This window comes from Oryctolagus cuniculus, chromosome 4, assembly GCF_051225735.1.
Source record: "Oryctolagus cuniculus isolate XC-2025 breed Fujian yellow rabbit chromosome 4, ASM5122573v1, whole genome shotgun sequence".
In the NCBI taxonomy this organism is placed as follows: Eukaryota; Metazoa; Chordata; class Mammalia; order Lagomorpha; family Leporidae; genus Oryctolagus; species Oryctolagus cuniculus.
The window spans coordinates 84,134,638-84,152,650 of record NC_142870.1 but is presented as its reverse complement, the minus strand read 5'-3'; the positions used below and the strand labels follow the sequence as shown (position 1 = coordinate 84,152,650).

Sequence of the window (18,013 nt, the reverse complement as noted above, 5' to 3'; positions counted from 1 at the left end):
AATTAAAGGCCTATCCTGGGATAAAACAGGGCACTATTACAGGCACTGGAGATTCCAGGATGAAAAGATGCAGGTTCCTAAATCAATGGATGTTTAGTGTTGTAGGGAGAAACATATAAACATGTATATATTAAAAATTAAACATACACAATGAATATATAAACAAAATAGAAAGATAGAGAAGAAAGGAAATTCTAGTCTATCATGCAGAATGGGAGCCAAAGGGAATAGATAAAAGACTATCAAGACTCAATAATAAAATAAATATTATTATTTTATACACTGTTTTACCAATGAATTATAAGTAAGCTATTTTAATTAATGTAGTGAATAACTAGAAAAGGTACAGTCCTATATAGTTAAATACTAAAGAACATATCTACTGCCTAATTACAATTATAGAGTGAATCAAAAAATACAAAGTCTAAAGTTTCAAGGGCTATTAGGTAAACCAGGAAAATAGCAAAAGATGTCTAATAAGCAAAAAGTTAATTTTTAAGTGTATAGTGAAGTCTATACCAATAAGAAATAGTATTTTATAAGCATTGCTGTATACATAGAAATAATGATCAAATACAAAGATGTGGTTCACAAATCCCAAGCAATAAAAGATAAGCCTATAAAAAAGTCTTCTGGTATAAAAACATTCTAACCTTAATAAGACAGCAGTTTAGTACAAAATCATTAGAAAAATAATTTGGGAGACGGGTATATGGCACAAAAAGTGAAGTCACTGCTTAAGACCCCCACATCCCATATCAGAGTGCTGGTTCAAGTATCGACTACTCCGCTTCTACTGCACCTGGGAAGCAACAGATGATGGCTTAAGTACATGAGTTCCTGCTACCCTTACATTGGAGACCCAGTTGGAGTTCTTGGCTTTTGACTTCAGGCAGGCCCAGTCTTGACTATCGGAGCCATCTGGAGAGTGAATGAGCAGGTAGAAGGTCTCTGTCTCTCTCTCTCTGTCTCTCTTTGTCTCTCTGTCTCTGTCTGTTTCTGCCCTTCAAATAAATAAATAAATAAATCTTCATATATACAAAAAGAAAACATATTTTTGGCTCGTCTTGCCTTTCCTAACAAAGTGATCAAAGCGAATTCAACAGCCACTAGGTAGGGTCTAGCAAGCTTAAGTATGGAGACAAGGTATTCCAGAGACAATGAAGCCAGGTGAGAAACTTATCTATAGACGAGTGAAATCCTGAGAATGCTGCTGGATCCCAAGCAGGGTACGGAGGATGTCTACACAGGGAGACAGAAGAGCAAGGAAATGGAGGCCTAAGCGGGGAGTTGGGGAGCACTCAAAGAGTACAACCTAGTGTGAGGTATCAGTCTATGTGTAGGGCTGGGCAGTCAAGACTATGGGTCAAAATCTACAGAGTTAAGATACATGTAAGTATATTAAAGATAAATGGAAGCCAGATTTATCACTATAGAGAATAAAGTTATTTATATGGGAAAGGAGAAACTAGAATGAATTCTGTTTATCAGATTGGAACTGGAGATACCAATAGGCACAGAAATGGTTTTCATTTTAGTAGATAAATATAAATGTAAATGTAAATGTGTATACGTGTGTGTATATATATACATTATAAACCTTATCTTGGTTTCTAAATACCATTTTCCACCAAAAGAAACTAAGACACTTCATGGAGAAATGGATGATTTCATTGGCTAGTGCAGAAAAAGCACAAGATGAACCTGAAACATCTTGTCATGTAGGAAGTAAGGAAATATTTAGATTAATAGGGACAAATCAAAAGAATACACAAGACAGGGGCTCTAGTGGCTAAATAACGATAATAATGGGTTATAACACTTTGAATAAAGTAGGAGTTTATGCTAATAGAACTAAATTTTGTCATAAATTAAATTTTAAAATTGGATGAGGAACATAATATTTACATAGTCTCAAAATACCTCTCCTACAAGATACATGCTACCAACAAAAATTAAAATAACCTTTGGTAGACAAGCCTAGGAAGATATCACCTTAACCAAGTAATAAAAATTGACATCATCATCAGTGGTATAAATCAAAACGTGTGCCATGTAAGAGAATGCAATTAGAAGGACACAACAATATCATTGATATAACATTCCTGCCAAAGATGAATAACCTCATGAGTAAACATCAGGCAAGTTGAGGGGTGCTCTAGTCTGTCATTTTCCTAACTACCAAGGGCATAAGGTCAAGGTAAGACTGAAGAACTATTCCTGACTGAAGGACATTTAAGAAACATGACAACCAAATGCTACTTATGCTTCCAGACTGGCTATTTTTGCTGTAAAAACCATTACTAGAAAAATCTGTTAAAACTTTAATGACATTTTGAAATTAGATCATAGTGATATATTAATGTTTATTTCTTGACTTTGACAACTGGACCATGATAATACCCAAGAATGTGTTAGATGATGGGACAGACACACTCATTAAAACAATGATGCATGGGGCATCATGCTGGTACCTTACTCTCAAGTGGTTCAGGGGAAATATTATTTGTACTGTACTTGGAACTTCTCTGTAAGTTTTAGTTTTTTTAAATGTTACAAAAATAGAAATATAATTTGTTTTATTAGAACATGTTTCATAATGTAAACTATGATAAAAGCAATTATCATTCAGAGAAAGAATTTCAGTGTAATAATACAGAAATCAAGTTAATTCTCACCTTCTGACCATATACTAATGTTTTTGCACTAGATTCGAGAAGCTGAACGTTTCCAGCCATCTCAAGAAATACAGCACTGAACACAACACTTATTCATGAAAACAGAAGGAATGTTAGTTTAAGCAGCAGCCAGATCCCAGCCAGGGCCCCCATGCCATTAGACTGCTGTCTACACAAAAACACAAAGGAGTGGAAGTTTATTCTCTAGAGAAGTAAAACAGTGAGTCTGCATGGGTTTTGCCTGAAAGGTAGAAAACAGGTGATTAAGTGAGTGTATACATAACTGCTACAATTTAAATGTCCCCTCCAAAACTCATGCTGAAATAAAATTGCCTCTGTAACACTATGGTGGGATCTTTAAGAGGTGAACAGGTCATGAGGGCTCAGCCCTTAGGAATGGGTTCGTGTTGCTGAGGGGTGACTTAGTTATTTTAAGAGGTTTGCTGTTAAGTTCCATTCCCTCTCACTCTCTTTCTTGCAGGTTCTCACTTGCCCTTCTACCATGTTATGAAGCAACAAGAACACCTCACCAGGACTTTCTACCCTCCTAAACAATGGGTCAAATAAACTTCCATGATTTATAATTTTCCCAGTCTGTGGTATTCTGTTATAGCAGCAGAAAAGGGACTAGGACACATCCTGGATAAGGAGATACTTAGCACTTAGCTCTAAACCATTCCCTTACCCCCATGCAAAAGACCAGTGAGTCTTCTCTGGGAAATCACACCAGCCAAAAAGCCTCCAAAGTTTTTGACCTTGTTTGTTCCTCAACAAATATTCCAGAATTAGGCAAAACTCAGTCAACAAAGTCCTAACTATGCACACAAAGCTTTCAAAGAGATTTTGAGTCTCTAATCACAATCATGAATACATTACTACACAGCCACAGAAAACCTCTAACACAATGGTTCTCAACCACGGCTGTTCATGGAAATCAGCTAGAAAGCTTTCTTAGAATCTGATGCCTGTATCCCGAAACTCCATTTACAATTTTTCTGCGGTGGGGATCTAAGCACTGATATTTTTAAAAGTTCCCTATATTATCAGAGTGTGCAAGGTTAAGAGCCACAGATGCAACTACCGCATCCATGAATAAAGATGAATGTATAAACATTCAGTGAACATAAAGGCATGTTTGGAAATTCAATCTGTGTTAGCAGAATAGAAATATTCAATAAAAGATTTGGAAGATTAGCTGACGAGATTTCCCAGAAAGTAAAGCCAAATTACACACACACTCACACAAATAAGAAAATCACAATACCATTCCAGAAATTCCAGAAAGAGAAAACAGAGAAAATTGGAGAGAAGAAATACAAAAGATGAGTAACACGAAAAACTCCAACAGCAACACTGGAAACAAACAAGAAAGAAATGCTGTTAATTTTAGGAATAATTATTTCTAACCTAAAAATTCAACCTAGCCAAACTATCAAACAAATGTGAGGACAGAATAAACACATTTTCAGACATGCAGAGTCACAAATATTTTTCAAGAAGCTACTAGGCAAGTACTTAAGGTTTTTTCAGGAAGCTACTGGAGGGAGTACTTCAATTTTTCTTAAACCAAGGAGAAAGATATGAGATACAGGAAAGAAAACAACATCCAACAATGATTATGTAAGGGAATCCCAGACCAAAAGCTATGCTAGTAGGCTTAAGGAACAAAAGGTCCAGACTGACGAGGATGTTTTGTTTTGTTTTGTTTGTTGTAGTTTAAGATTCTAGTTAATTATTTAGATAGTACTGAAAATTTTCCATTGTTCCTGACAGATCTTCAATTACTTCCCCTTCACAGTCTGCCTGGAGTTTCTGATGAAGGAATTCCCCCAAAATTATAAGTAATTATTAGAAAATTAAAGATTTAATCACATATTTTTTTCCAGTATATTTGGCTTTTTCACATATTCTTTAACAAAACTGGTTAACAGCATACCTATGATGCAAAAAATTATGACACTAAACTCTGTGATATCATAAGTAGAATTAAATAATAAATGAGAAATCTATAAACCAAAGGTCAGAAAAATTTAAAGATATAATTTACTATTAATTAATTTTCATAAGTGCTTTCTTTTTAAGATTCAGATTTTTGGGGGCTGGTGCTGTGGTGTAGTGGGTTAAGCCACCATCTACAGCACTGGAATCCCATAAGGGCACCAGTTGAAGTCCCAGCTGCTCCACTTCAAATCTAGCAACCTGCTAATTTCTCCTGGTAAAGCAACAGAGGATGGCCCAAGTCTTTAGGACACCCAAAAGAAGTTCCTGGCTCCTGGCTTCAGCCTGGCCCAGCCATAGCCATTGAGGCCATCTGGGGAGTGAACCAGCATATGGAAGATCTCTCTCTCTCTTTCTGTGTCTTTTCCTCCCCCTGACTTTGAAATAAATAAATCTTAAAAAACATTGGGGCCATCACTGTGGCATAGTGGAAAAAGCCACCGCCTGCAGTGCCAGCATCCCATATGGGCACCGGTTGAAGTCCCAGCTGCTCCACTTCCGATCCGGCTCTCTGTTATGACCTGGGAAAGCAGTAGAAGATGGCCCAAGTCCTTGGGCCCCTGAACCAGCGTGGGAGATCCAAAAGAAGCTCCTGGCTCTTGGCTTCCAATCAGTGCAGCTCCAGCCATTGAGGCCAATTGGGGAGTGAGCCAGTGGATGGAAGATTCTCTCTCTCTTTACCTTTCCTTTCTCTTTGTAACTCAGAATCACTAAGCATAATTATCTCTAGTTGAATTCATTTTGTTTCAAATGTCAAGATTTTATTCTTATTTATGGTTTCTTTATCTAGTCATCAGTTGATGGTCATTTATGTTGATTCCATATCTTAGTTACTGTGAGTTGAGCTACTAAAAACATGAGAGTGCAGGTATCATGTGTTGATTTCACTTCCACTGGATATATTCCTAGGAGTGGGACAGCTCGGTCATATGGTAGATCTATTTTTAGTTTCCTGAGGAAACTCCATTCTATGGGCTATCCTCACCAACACTGTCCCCTGCCAATATTTCCATCATTTGAACCCAGCAATGCCTAGGTAAACTTGGCCACTGATAGAATTCCCACTTTCTACTCTATGCCTTGATTCTTGGATCAAGGTCATCCCCAATTTCCTGCTCAGGTAGAGTTCTGCTTTTATCTACTCCTAGGAGCTATCAGTTGGCCACAGTGAGTCTGAAATACAATTTATAAAGAGTAATCCATTCCCTTCACCATACTTCTAACATTTGTCTATCATCACACCTGTGCCATAGTCCCAAATGACCCATCAGTGCTGAATCCCATTTATCAAATTCCCTCATGGCCTTGCCCAAAAAGTTTTGTAACCTCTGGAAAGCTGAAACCAGACTATTAATCGTGATTATATATTCACCTCACCTCTTCCAGGAAGACTTCTATGAAGAGACAATAATGTGCTTTCCTTTTCAAAAGCTTTTCATTCAGTTTTAATTTGAAATAGCTTTCTGGATAATTATTTATTTTATTCTTAACTGAAATAGTAAAATACTCTTAGAAAAATACTAACATCAGAATACTATATTCCAATCTGGGATACACATTCATATATTAAAATAAACATATTCATATATTGAAATACAAATGACAGGCCGGTGCCGCGGCTCACTAGGCTAATCCTCTGCCTTGTGGCGCCTGCACACCGGGTTCTAGTCCTGGTCGGGGCACCAGATTCTGTCCCGGTTGTCCCTCTTCCAGGCCAGCTCTCTGCTGTGGCTAGGGAGTGCAGTGGAGGATGGCCCAAGTCCGTGGGCCCTGCACCCCATGGGAGACCAGGATAAGTACCTGGCTCCTGCCATCGGATCAGCGCAGTGCGCAGGCCACAGCGCGCCGGCCACGGCGGCCACTGGAGGGTGAACCAACGGCAAAGGAAGACCTTTCTCTCTGTCTCTCTCTCTCACTGTCCATTCTGCCTGTCCAAAAAAAAAAGAAAAGAAAGAAATACAAATGACAAGTAAAATAAAAGATAAATTCAATCTAGATTTTAAAAATAAAACTCATTTCTGTAGTACAAAATTTTCTCCCATAAAAAAGAATATTCTTATAATATTGCAACTAAAATTAAAAACTTTTGGCAACATATCATTTCATATTGATAATATATCTACCAACCTCTGATTCATCACCCTTCTCTCTATAAGCAGTAGCAATACTGGTCTGAACAGCTTTAATCCATGCCTGGCGTAGCTTTTCAGAATCTGCCTGGAGCATACAACTTCTAAAAAGAAATAACATATAGTTTTCTCAGACAATAAATTATCATAAATGAGTGAATAGGTTTTATACTTTTGTTCACTTTAGTATTTAATAACTTTATAGCAAAAAAATAATTTTTGCTGAAAGAAAATTTTATTCTTCATGACAAAATACACTCATGAAGAAGCCAGGGTGCATCCTTTATCCCTGCACATTAATAATTTTTTTAACTTTAAAACTCTTAAATTTACCATATAAAAATAACATGCATTTCTCTATTTGGTACAAATATGAAATGACAGTTATGAAAGTAATTCACAATAAATATCTCATTTTGTAATCATAATTGCTAAAAAGCTTTCTTATGAGCCTATTACCTTTATGGAATTTAAAGAATATGATACATATAGTAACATATTTATTTATGACATCTTTTAACTATTAATTATTGTTATTTATTTTTAAAAATACATTTATCATCTTTAACACAATCACAAATGAAACAAATTATTTTATACATCCTTTAAGATAATTTATAGAAACAAAATCAATTCCCAGATTCTTCAGAACCACTTACTTAGTTGGAGAGACCACCTCAAAGCAGAATCGCCTTTCTATATCTTCACAATGTTTCACAGTGCATAGCCTGAGATCTTCAACTACTACAGTGGGATTATCCTATAATAAGGAAACAAATGTTCCATATTCATTAACTTTGGTTATTTTTTAAGATTTATTTTATTTACTTAAAAGGCAGAGTAACAGGAAAAGAAAGAGATCTTCTCTACCAAATGGCCTCAACAACCAGGACTGGGACAGCCAGAAGCCAGAAGCCTGCAACTCCATCTGGGTCTACCACGTGGCTGGCAGGACCAAAGTATCTGGACATCTTCCATTGGTTTTCCAGGCACATTAGTAGGGAGCTGGATCAGAAGCAGAGCAGCAGGGTCTGGAACAGGCACTCCAATATTGGGATGCCAGGATCGTAGGCAATGGTTTAACTCATTGCATCACAATGCCAGCTCTTCAACTTGGGTTTTAAATACTACCATCAATAGTAACATGCTTATAAATATCATTGAAATAAATGGTCTAAATTTAAAGATTTAGATTTTATTTTCAATAGATAGCAATATTAACAAAGAAATAACTAATAAATGTAATTCTGTCCTGTTAATTAATTTTATCTGCCTTATAAAATTATTGCATAGAGATTAAGTTAGAGTAGTTTATATAAAGAGCTTAATCCAACATTTTGTCCTTAGCAGATGGCCAATAAATGTTAACTTCAGGATCAGTGTTTCCCATTTTCTTTCATACCCATTACTTTCCTGGTCCCCACTCACATACAACAAAAGCTATTTGACTACCAAAAAACTGCCTGTCAAGAATCAAGTATTAAATAATACAAAGAAAGTTAAGAATCTTATAAATAAATATTTCATAAAATAGGGAAATATACAAGGTTTTTATAATTTTAAATACTTAATAAAAATATAAACTCAAAACACGTTTATCAGAGTAAAAGAAACAGTTAGCTAGATTAAAGGACTTGGGTGGAACAAACCTGCATAGAATCTAGGAAAAAAAATTTCATTATGTGTCATCTCAAGAGTAAAGTGGATATTTAAAATGTACAGTTCACAGAATACCATTCATAAATGCCAACTAGATGAAAAGCAAATCATAAATTAACTAATACTTTTTTCTGGTTCTATGTTTAATATTTTCAAGTAACATGTAATCCCAGTAACATCTTTTAAATAAAATTCCTTCAGACTTAAAATAAGGTTGAAGGGGTCAGCACAGTGGCACAACAGGTTAAGCTGTGGCCTGTGATGCCAGCATCCATGTCCCAGATGCTCTACTTCAATCCTGCTCCCTACCAAAGAAAGCACCTGGGAAAGCAATGGAAAATGGCCCAAGTGCTTAAGTCTCTAACACCAACCAGGGTGACCCAGTTAACTCCTGGCTCCTGGCTTGGGTCTGGCCCAGCCCCAGCAGTTTTAGCCATCTGGGGAGTTAACCAGGAAATGGAAGATCTTTCTTTTATTAATTCTGCCTACCTTTCAAATAAACAATCTTAAAAAAAATTTCAAGAAAACAAATAGGGTCAGCGTTGTGGCATAGTGTGTTAAGCTGCCATCTGCAATGCTGGTTCGAGTCCCAGATGCTCTACTTCCCATCTAACTCCCTGCTAGTGTGCCTGGGAAAAATAGCAGAGGATGGCCAAGATGCTTAGGCCCCTGCACCCACATGGAAGAAGCTCCTGGCTCCTGGCTCCTGGCTCCTGGCTCCGGCCAGCCCAACCCTGGCCATTGCGGCAACGAGGGGAAAGAACCAGTGGATGGAAGTTTCTCTCTGTTTCTCCCTCTCTCTCTAATTCTGCCTTTCAATAAAATACGTGTAGGTATGGGTGTATGTATAAACAAACAAAATATAAGAACAAATTTAAAGATGTCTAGTCAAGTTATTATGAGATTACATATTAATTAATGTCAATTCTAACCTTTTTATACTATCACCTTTGGCTCTAAGATGATATTTCCTAAAAGGCATCCTCAAAATAGTCCTACTATAGAATGATAACATTATTCCTATCACATGATTGAACAAAGAAATAAAAGCTATTATCTTGGAACACAGAAAAATCCATCTCAAGATTGGCACAGCTCTAGCTATTGCAGCCATCTGGGGAGTAAACCAATGGAAGGAAGGAAGACCTTTCTCTCTGTCTCTCCCTCTCACTATCTGTAACTCTACCTCTCAAATAAATAAATAACATATTTTTAAAAAAATCACTCCAGTTTTAAGGATCACTCAGAGTCCTATTATTTATACCCAAACATAATGCTAATCAAAAATAATTACAGTGATGCTACACAAATGAGTATTTGTGGGTTTTAATGTTTACCAAGACAGACAACTGAAATAGGGACTCACCAGGTTTTTACTTATTCCTTCACAAAATAACCTACCTTAAACTTTTTCTGGTAAACCAGCTGATTGTTCTGTATTGAAAACCAGCGTCTAAATAAAACCAAAACAGATTAAGTTTTCGTAAGCATAATCTACTTCTGTTATTAGAAATAAAATATTTAGGAAAGCACCGGAAATCAGTTTATGGTAATATGTTTTGGTAAGTGCACTATTTTGCCTTGCTTTATATAAACTGGTGTCAGTATGAGATAACTACTGAAAGTAAAGAAGAGGAATTTTAAAACCACAATTCAGGAAAATTTTGATTCATTTTATATCACAAATTCATATCCCAACAAAATCTGTTATCCTTTATGCTATCACCAAATAATTGTTTTAAAGTACAAATCTATGCTTTTTTGAAGTTTCTCAAAAATAACTGAAATAGTCCCAGAAAATTATTGCTCATTATAAAGTTGAAATAAATTTCTGTTGTAAATAAAAATATCCATTTGCATATAATAAAACACTGAAATAAATGACGACTTATCTTAAACTTTTCATTGAAAATCTGGCAAGTGTAAAATCTGATAAACAAAACAGAAAACTAATCATTTTACAACTGATATCAAATAAGATACTGTCCAACTTAATTTGGCTTTACTTCATGTACAATACTTCTTCTACACAAAATAATTAAAGTTGTTACTACAAATGATTCCCCCAGCTATTTATATGGCTCTATTCCTTACTGTAAATTACTAGGCAAGCAATTTACTACCAATCTTCTCCAGAAGTAAAAGCTAAGATATCTGTATAGAATATTTACTGATTCTAATTTATTAAAACAACAAAAGACCTAAAGACTCACAAAAAAAATCACAGCCAAAAGCCATTCATAAAAGGAAGCAAAACTTCTCATCAAGCATGAAAGGTAAAATAATTTGAGTCATTATTTTAATATTAGTTTTATGTGAGATGATCACTATTGTAAACATTAGTTATTAATCTATAGTGGATAGAGATTCTACCTTTTCATTGATACTAATACAAAGCACTAGAAATTATCTTAGATATATTTAGAATTTCTATTTTAAAAATTTAGTTAATTCTCCAACGCTGAGAAAATGATTAGGAGATGTTCAATTTTAAGCCTTTTATTAGACAGTTAGGTTTTCTTTCTTGCAACTTAAAAAGGTATCACCTTTACCATTAAAACAGATAGTTAAATAAGCATCCAGATAACAGGAGGTACCTTGCCACTAAATACAAATCATCAAAAGGTAAGCTAGAAAAGGAAGAACATCTGGGTTTCTTTGAGAATAGTTGGTTAGAAATGTTAAAGGAAATAACTACAAACAAAATGGTGCAACCCTGCTACATGGGATGACATGCAATGGAAATAATCTCTGACACTGATTCAAGTTTTTTTTTAATAATTTGAAACAGGGTGAACTATATTAATAAAACTTCATATATTTAATATAACAGTAATCATTATTTAGTTGATGGAAACTACAGAATTCTATTGAGCAATGAAAAAAAGACTCACATAATCATGTAAACTTTTCATGCTTCTGAGTTCTTAAAAAAATAAATTTATTTTGACCTGCTCCAACTCAGGATAATATCCTCTAAAAATAATAACAAAATGCAAGACAAAAACTTACATCTTGTCACAAACCAGTCAGTCTATTATCCTTTTTTAAAAAAATACTTTATTTATTTATCTGAAAGTCAGTTAGACAAAGAGAGAGAGAGAGGTCTTCCATAAACTGGTTCAATCCTCAAGTAGCTGCAAAGACCAGGGCTTGAGCCAGGTTGAAGCCAGGACCTTAATCTGGGTCTCCCACATGGGTGGCAGGGGCCCCAGCACTTGGATCATCATCTGTTGCTTTTCCAAGGCCATTAGCAGGGAGGTGGAGTAGCTAGGACTTGAACCAGTGCCCATATGGGATGTCACCATTGCAGGCAGTGGTTTTACCTGCCAGGCCACAGTGAGGGCCTGATTATTGTCTGTATAAATCATACATGTTGCTGAAATATAGTTCCCTTGCCATCCAACTTGCTTCTGTGTGATGTTCTCACATCATCAGATTTTGTACACTCAGGAAAGACAGTAAATATAAATTCATTTTAACTTGGCATCTCTATAGAAAAGAGTCATGTAATATACCCCAGGTAAAAAACTGTTTAATTACTAAGATCTGCATGTTTTAATGACACTGTCTCCCCTCCACTGTTATAAAAACAAAAAGAACTGGGTCAAGTGTTTGGACTAGAGAAAGACACCAACTGGGACACTCATGGCCCAAACTGGAGTGCCTGAGTTCAAGTTCCCAATACACTACCAACTCTAACTTCCTACTAATGTGTACCACGCAGGGCAACAGGTAAAGATGGTTGTTGTGGGTACCTGCCACCCATGTGGATGACCAAGATAGAGTTCCAGGCTCCTGGCTTTGGCCTGGCCCAGTCCTTCCTTGTGTAGGTATTTGGGGCATTAACCAGCAGATGGGAGAACATTCTATCTCTCTGCCCCTCAAATTACCATTTTTTTTTTTAAAGTGCTAACCATAGTCAACTAACATTGGTCAAAACTTTAACCAGGTAAGTAAAATAGATAATTTTTAATTGTTGCTATATGATACTCATATCATCAACATTCCTAGGTAGAGGAAAAATGAGACTTAGAAACAGCTCATGTCCTATAAATATAAAAATATATCTAATGCTTAAAGCACTTGATACCTCAGAGTTGAAAGTACTCAAAAAAATCATTAGGTCCAAAGAGGCAAACTTTGGAAAGCACAGTACTCCTAAAAGTACTACATTATATCTGTAAGATTCAGAAACTAAATACAAAGTCAAAAGCAATTTTTTAAAGATGAAAATACTTTGCTTCATAAAGAAAAATAAGATACCACTTTATAGTTAGAACAAGTTGAAATAACAACATAATAAAGATCTTAAATCAAAACAATAAATGTATAACTAATTAAATATTATTAAATTTGACATGTCAATATCTGAGTGTTTCCAGACAAAACTTGAGTGGAAAAGAAAAAAAATATATATATGTATCTGTATATCAGGTATTTCTCACTATATTGATCACTAGTCCCAGACTACACTTAAAATTAAGAACATGAGTGAAAGTTAAACTTCTAAATCTATATAAGCTTTAGCAATAAAACTATACAGATTATGCATTCACAAATTCATAAGTAGGTGCTAAATAGGTAAATATTTGATAAAATTAAAAGCTTAATCATGTATAAGCTCTTTATTTCAAATTCAATTTATGTTTTTACAGAGAGAAAAATAGTAAGAGAAAATTTAGAAATTGAAAATGTATTTTTCAACATAATTAATATGGTTGCTACCAAAAGAATTACTATTCAGTTTTTAGAAGGAGTTTACTTAACTATTTCCCTTCTGAAAAAAAAAAGAAAGGTATTAATATTACTCAGTGTGTATCTTATTTTGACAATTATAAACACATCAAATGTTCTTTTACAGATTAAAACAAATTGAGGAGATGAGCAATTCAAAGGTAGAATAATGTTTACATTTTATTTCCAATTTAAAGTATAGAGACTTTATCCATTGCAAGTAATCCCACTGAAATGCAGGTTAATTATCAGCTTTCTCGTGCCCAAGAGGAAACTGAAGTCAGATGAGGGTGAAGGGAAGGAAGCCATTTGGTACCTGATATGATCGGGCTTTTTCCTGTCATGTGAAAAAATGGGGCAGGATTAAAACATAAGGGAAGGTGGTAAAAGAAAGAAAATGCAAATGTGCAAAATAAGCAAAGGACTAGCATGATACAAAAATAAAGCAAGAATTAAAGGAACAAGCCTAAGCTCTTAACCTAAAAAATAGTCAAATGTATCTGTTGCATTGATATATGTATTATACACATAATGTCATACAATGAATTCCTATTCTTAGGAATCTAAAACACTAATATTTCAGAAATATTCAAAAACTTTCAAGTATTATGTTATAGAACGTTCTTAAAGACTTAGAGCACTTGGATATAGCTCAGCTATTATTTTCTGCTAGTATGGTCACAGCTATAAAATACAGATAAGCCTTGCCTAGTCTTAATAAGTTCTTCCTAAAAATTAAGGGAAATGATCAAAGTAGGAACTTACACAGGTCTAAGACAAACAAAAGCTCTTCTTAAGAAAAGTAGGATCATTAATTAAGAATTTTAAGAATCATAAAACACTAATCAAATAAACCTTTCTCTCACCAGTGTCTACCTCTATTTCACCCAACGACAGCAGAAACTCTAAGGCTATATATAAGTAGGATTCATCTTCAATCAATATATACACTTATTTTAAAAGTCAGCAAAAAGAATATATACCTATATGAAAAGCATATAGAACATTTCACTTTTTAAAATTGTATAATACCGTTTATGTTTTTAATTATTTTCTATGCAACAAAGATTGGGTATAGGAAGGTATTCAGCTTCTTTATTAGCTTTTTCAAGTTATTAAAATATATCAATTTTTAATTTTCCTCATTAATTTTTTTTCAAATTTATCATGAAAAGCAAAGAAGACATGTTAAGTGCTAATAATGCACTGTTTAGAGCCTGAAGTGAAGTTGCCTCACTGAGAAAATGACCTGATACAAAAAATTTATTGTGGCAAACCTCAGATGTGTCTTCAGAAAAACATATACGGTCATCCCTCAGTATCCATGTGGCATTGGTTCTGGAACCCTTCATGAATACCAAAACCTGAGGATGCTCAAGTGCCTTAAACAAAATGGCTTAGTATTTGCATATAATCTACACATATCCTCCTGCATACTTTAAATCATTTCTAGAATACATATAATACCCAATACAATGTAAATGCTATATAAATAGTTGTTACATTGTTTAGAGAATAATAACAAGAAAAAGAAGTCTATATATATTCAGTATAAAGTAATTTTTTTCCCAAACATTTGTGGTCCAAAGCTGGCTGAATCAGCATATATAGAACCACAGATACAGAGGGCCAACTACATTACAGGCATATATAATTTTGATATATCACAAGTAAGAAATCTAAAATCAATCAGAAAGAAGCTCCAGAGTTCAGGTAAGATGTAAAGCTTTTCACTCTTTATGCTACTTGAATCAAATCATACAAAATATCTATCCTGTTAAATTTCAAATTATAGAATGGCAGTATCAGAACATATTAATAATTTATGAAATACAGAGTAATTTTAAACTGTTTGGAAATTCCTAGCCACATTCACATTTTACTCAAGATGGAAGTCTTTTTAAAAGTTTATTTTTAAAATGCTATATGGCATAATTTCACAGAACTATAGATAATGATAATCATCATATAATTGGAACCTTATGGTGACCACCACCACAACAAAAATATTCCCTAAAAAAATAAATAATAAGTAACCTTAAAAAAAAGCAGTGGGCATTAAAATCTTCATATTTGAATAGCTGATCCCTGGATTTTTTTTTTAAGAAGGCACAAACATCACAAATAGTCTTTCACTCAGAGGCCAGTACAACACACTAAATTAAGCTGGATGGAGGACTAAAAAGAGAAATAGGACAGACTATAATTTCTTAATATTAGCATTTTGATAAGCCTCATTTAAGAAACTTAAGATATATTCTAAATTTTTAATACTGAAAAGTCAAAGAAAATTCTAAATAATATTAGATTACTCTTCTTTCTTCTCCTTCTATACAGTTCCTTACCTATAACCTGGAAAATACTTAAAGACTTTTTTTTGACGGTTTTGACTTCTGTTTTTTTGTAGAAAATTTTATTTTTATATGCTAGTCTTTTTTTACTATTGTTTTCCTCAAATGTTCTTTAAAAGCATATCAAAATGAAATTAATTTGCAATCCACAATTTTTCCTATTAATGTAAAAGGATTATGAATTTCTTTAATAGTGAAGTAGTTTTAGTAGTTGAAATTATATTTTTTATATCAAAGCACAGATTATTTGGAATTTCCAAAACAAGTTAAATAAAATGCTAAAGCATACTTGAGTAAGAGTTGAGAGTTCCAAGTTCTGTCTCTCAATTTTTTGTAAGCCAGTTATACTACTTTCTTAGTGCAATCATCTCTGTAAAGCATTATTTCTTTACTGAAAATTAAGACACTGAACTATGAAATTCTAACCAATAACATCATCTCACCACATACAGATGATATTTCTTGTAAAAAGCATCCTAATGTACAAAGTTCTTGTCTTTTACCTTCCAAGTGACAGGTAATACATCTACAATTAAGAATTTAAACTATTCAATACTTGATTTAAGTGGCATTTAAATACTTATGCCAATTAACGGAATTCATAAAACAGATAGTAAAAATTGAAAAAAAAATCCATGATTGAATCATAATTAATTTTCTTCTATTGTCCTAAGTAGCATGCAATTTTTCACTAACATCTACTTTGCTTTATTTTAAAGTCTGAGGTTATTTCTCTTTGGAATAATCCATGAACATTCATTTATCTTCTTCTTAACATAATGGAATTTTTTCATGGATTTACTGTATCTTCACTTTGTTAAACTTTAAGTGGGCTGCTTTGAAATTCAAAGGTTAACATTAAGTTCTAACATTATATCATAAAACCATATTGGTTGAGTAATCCTTATTTATTATAAGGATTCATAAACACTATGCTTTTGTTAATTTCTTACTCTGGCTAAAGAATTTGCCCAGAAACTTAAAAATTTCTGGGGCTGGCACTGTGGTGTAGTGTGTTAAGCTTCTGCCTGTGGCCTTGGCATCCCATATGGGCGCCGGTTCAAGTCCCGGTTGCTCTTCTTCTGATCCAGCTCTCTGCTATGGTCTGGGAAAGCACTAGAGGATGGCTCAAGTGTTTGGGCCCCTGCACCTATGTGAGAGACCCAAAGGAAGCTCCTGGTTCCTGGCTTTGGATCAGCCCAGTTCAGGCTGTTGCAGCCATTTGGGGAGTGAACCATCGAATGGAAAACTTTTCTGTCTCCCCCTCTCTCTACCTATAACTCTATCTTTCAAATGAATAAAATATTTTTTAAAAATTCTTGTCTTCATTTTTAGGGCCTAGATAACAAAATGCTAATTTTCACTTTAAGTTTATAGTAGTTCGAAATTTCATTACTAACCAGAACACTTTAGCTGATCTTCCCATATTCATGCAGTATATTTAAAGTTCTGCGTAACTTAAAGGGGTGAAATATTAAATACAATCATTATTCTTTCCAGTTTATATTCAGTCTCAGGCAAAGAAAAATTATTGTGAATAACAAATTAAACATTTGGCAATATCAAATGTTAAGGAAACACTCAATAAATCACTGACATTTTCAATGTTTTCATTATATAATTTCAAAGCCAAGAAATCAAAACAAGTGCACCAGGAATCCATTTCAATAAATCATTAGATGTTTTAAATTAACAAAAATGTAAACTAAATTAAACTTACCTGGAAATTTTTATTTATTTTGCTAATGTCCATTTTTTTTCCAAAAACAAAAACAACCTCCTCTATCATTAGGTAAATTTACATTCTGTTCAAGTAATAAAATATATATATTTCAGCACATATTTACTATTTAACAGTAAATCAATTAACCCAGAACTCAAATACGTTAATAATTATAAAACTGTTCTACCTTTTTTGCAAAAAACAGATATCTTTGAATAAAAGATTAATCACTGATATTCAGAAAGATGATCCTGAGACTACCAATCTTTTTTTGATGCTATAATATATGAAATTATTTTATCTTATTATATTAATAAAGGAGAAAATGCCTTAAATATATGTACATTTATGCTTTTAACATTTACTGGTGTGTATCTTATAAAAATTAATTTAGCAATAATTCAAAGTTTTGGATAGTTGTCAAGTTTAAACTAAAGGGCCATCTGCTGCCACACATGTGAAAGAAAATTCCATTCCTTAAAACCCTTGCCTAATGAAAGTTATTGCAAAGATTAACAGATTATAATTATCTAGCTAAATAATTAATAGGCAAACAATGAGTAAAAATGTACATAAAAATCAGATAAGGGAGAAACTACAAGTAAAAAGGAAAAAACAGTTCACTTGTCCTTTTGATCTGCTGTATTCAATATATAATTTGTACTGACAACTATTTTATAACAATTATCAGAGACGGCTCATATTCAGTTATATTTATTGTGATGATCTAAACCAAGA

General features: G+C 33.8%; 1 protein-coding gene across 17 annotated transcripts in view; it reads right to left on the bottom strand.

The window, feature by feature from the left end:
- ACAP2 (ArfGAP with coiled-coil, ankyrin repeat and PH domains 2) overlaps window positions 1-18,013 on the bottom strand; it is a 159,337-nt gene that overhangs the window by 30,071 nt on the left and 111,253 nt on the right. For 5 of the 17 annotated variants that reach the window (XR_007924434.2, XM_008266165.4, XM_070071624.1 and 2 more), the window contains 3 exon segments: window positions 9,866-9,917; window positions 7,465-7,565; window positions 6,804-6,909 (listed from right to left, as the gene is read on the bottom strand). Coding sequence is in view for 14 of the 17 variants with exons in the window: in XM_008266165.4 (XP_008264387.1) it covers window positions 6,804-6,909; window positions 7,465-7,565; window positions 9,866-9,917 (259 nt within the window). In the remaining 3 variants the exon portion in view is untranslated. 17 annotated transcript variants of the gene reach the window in all.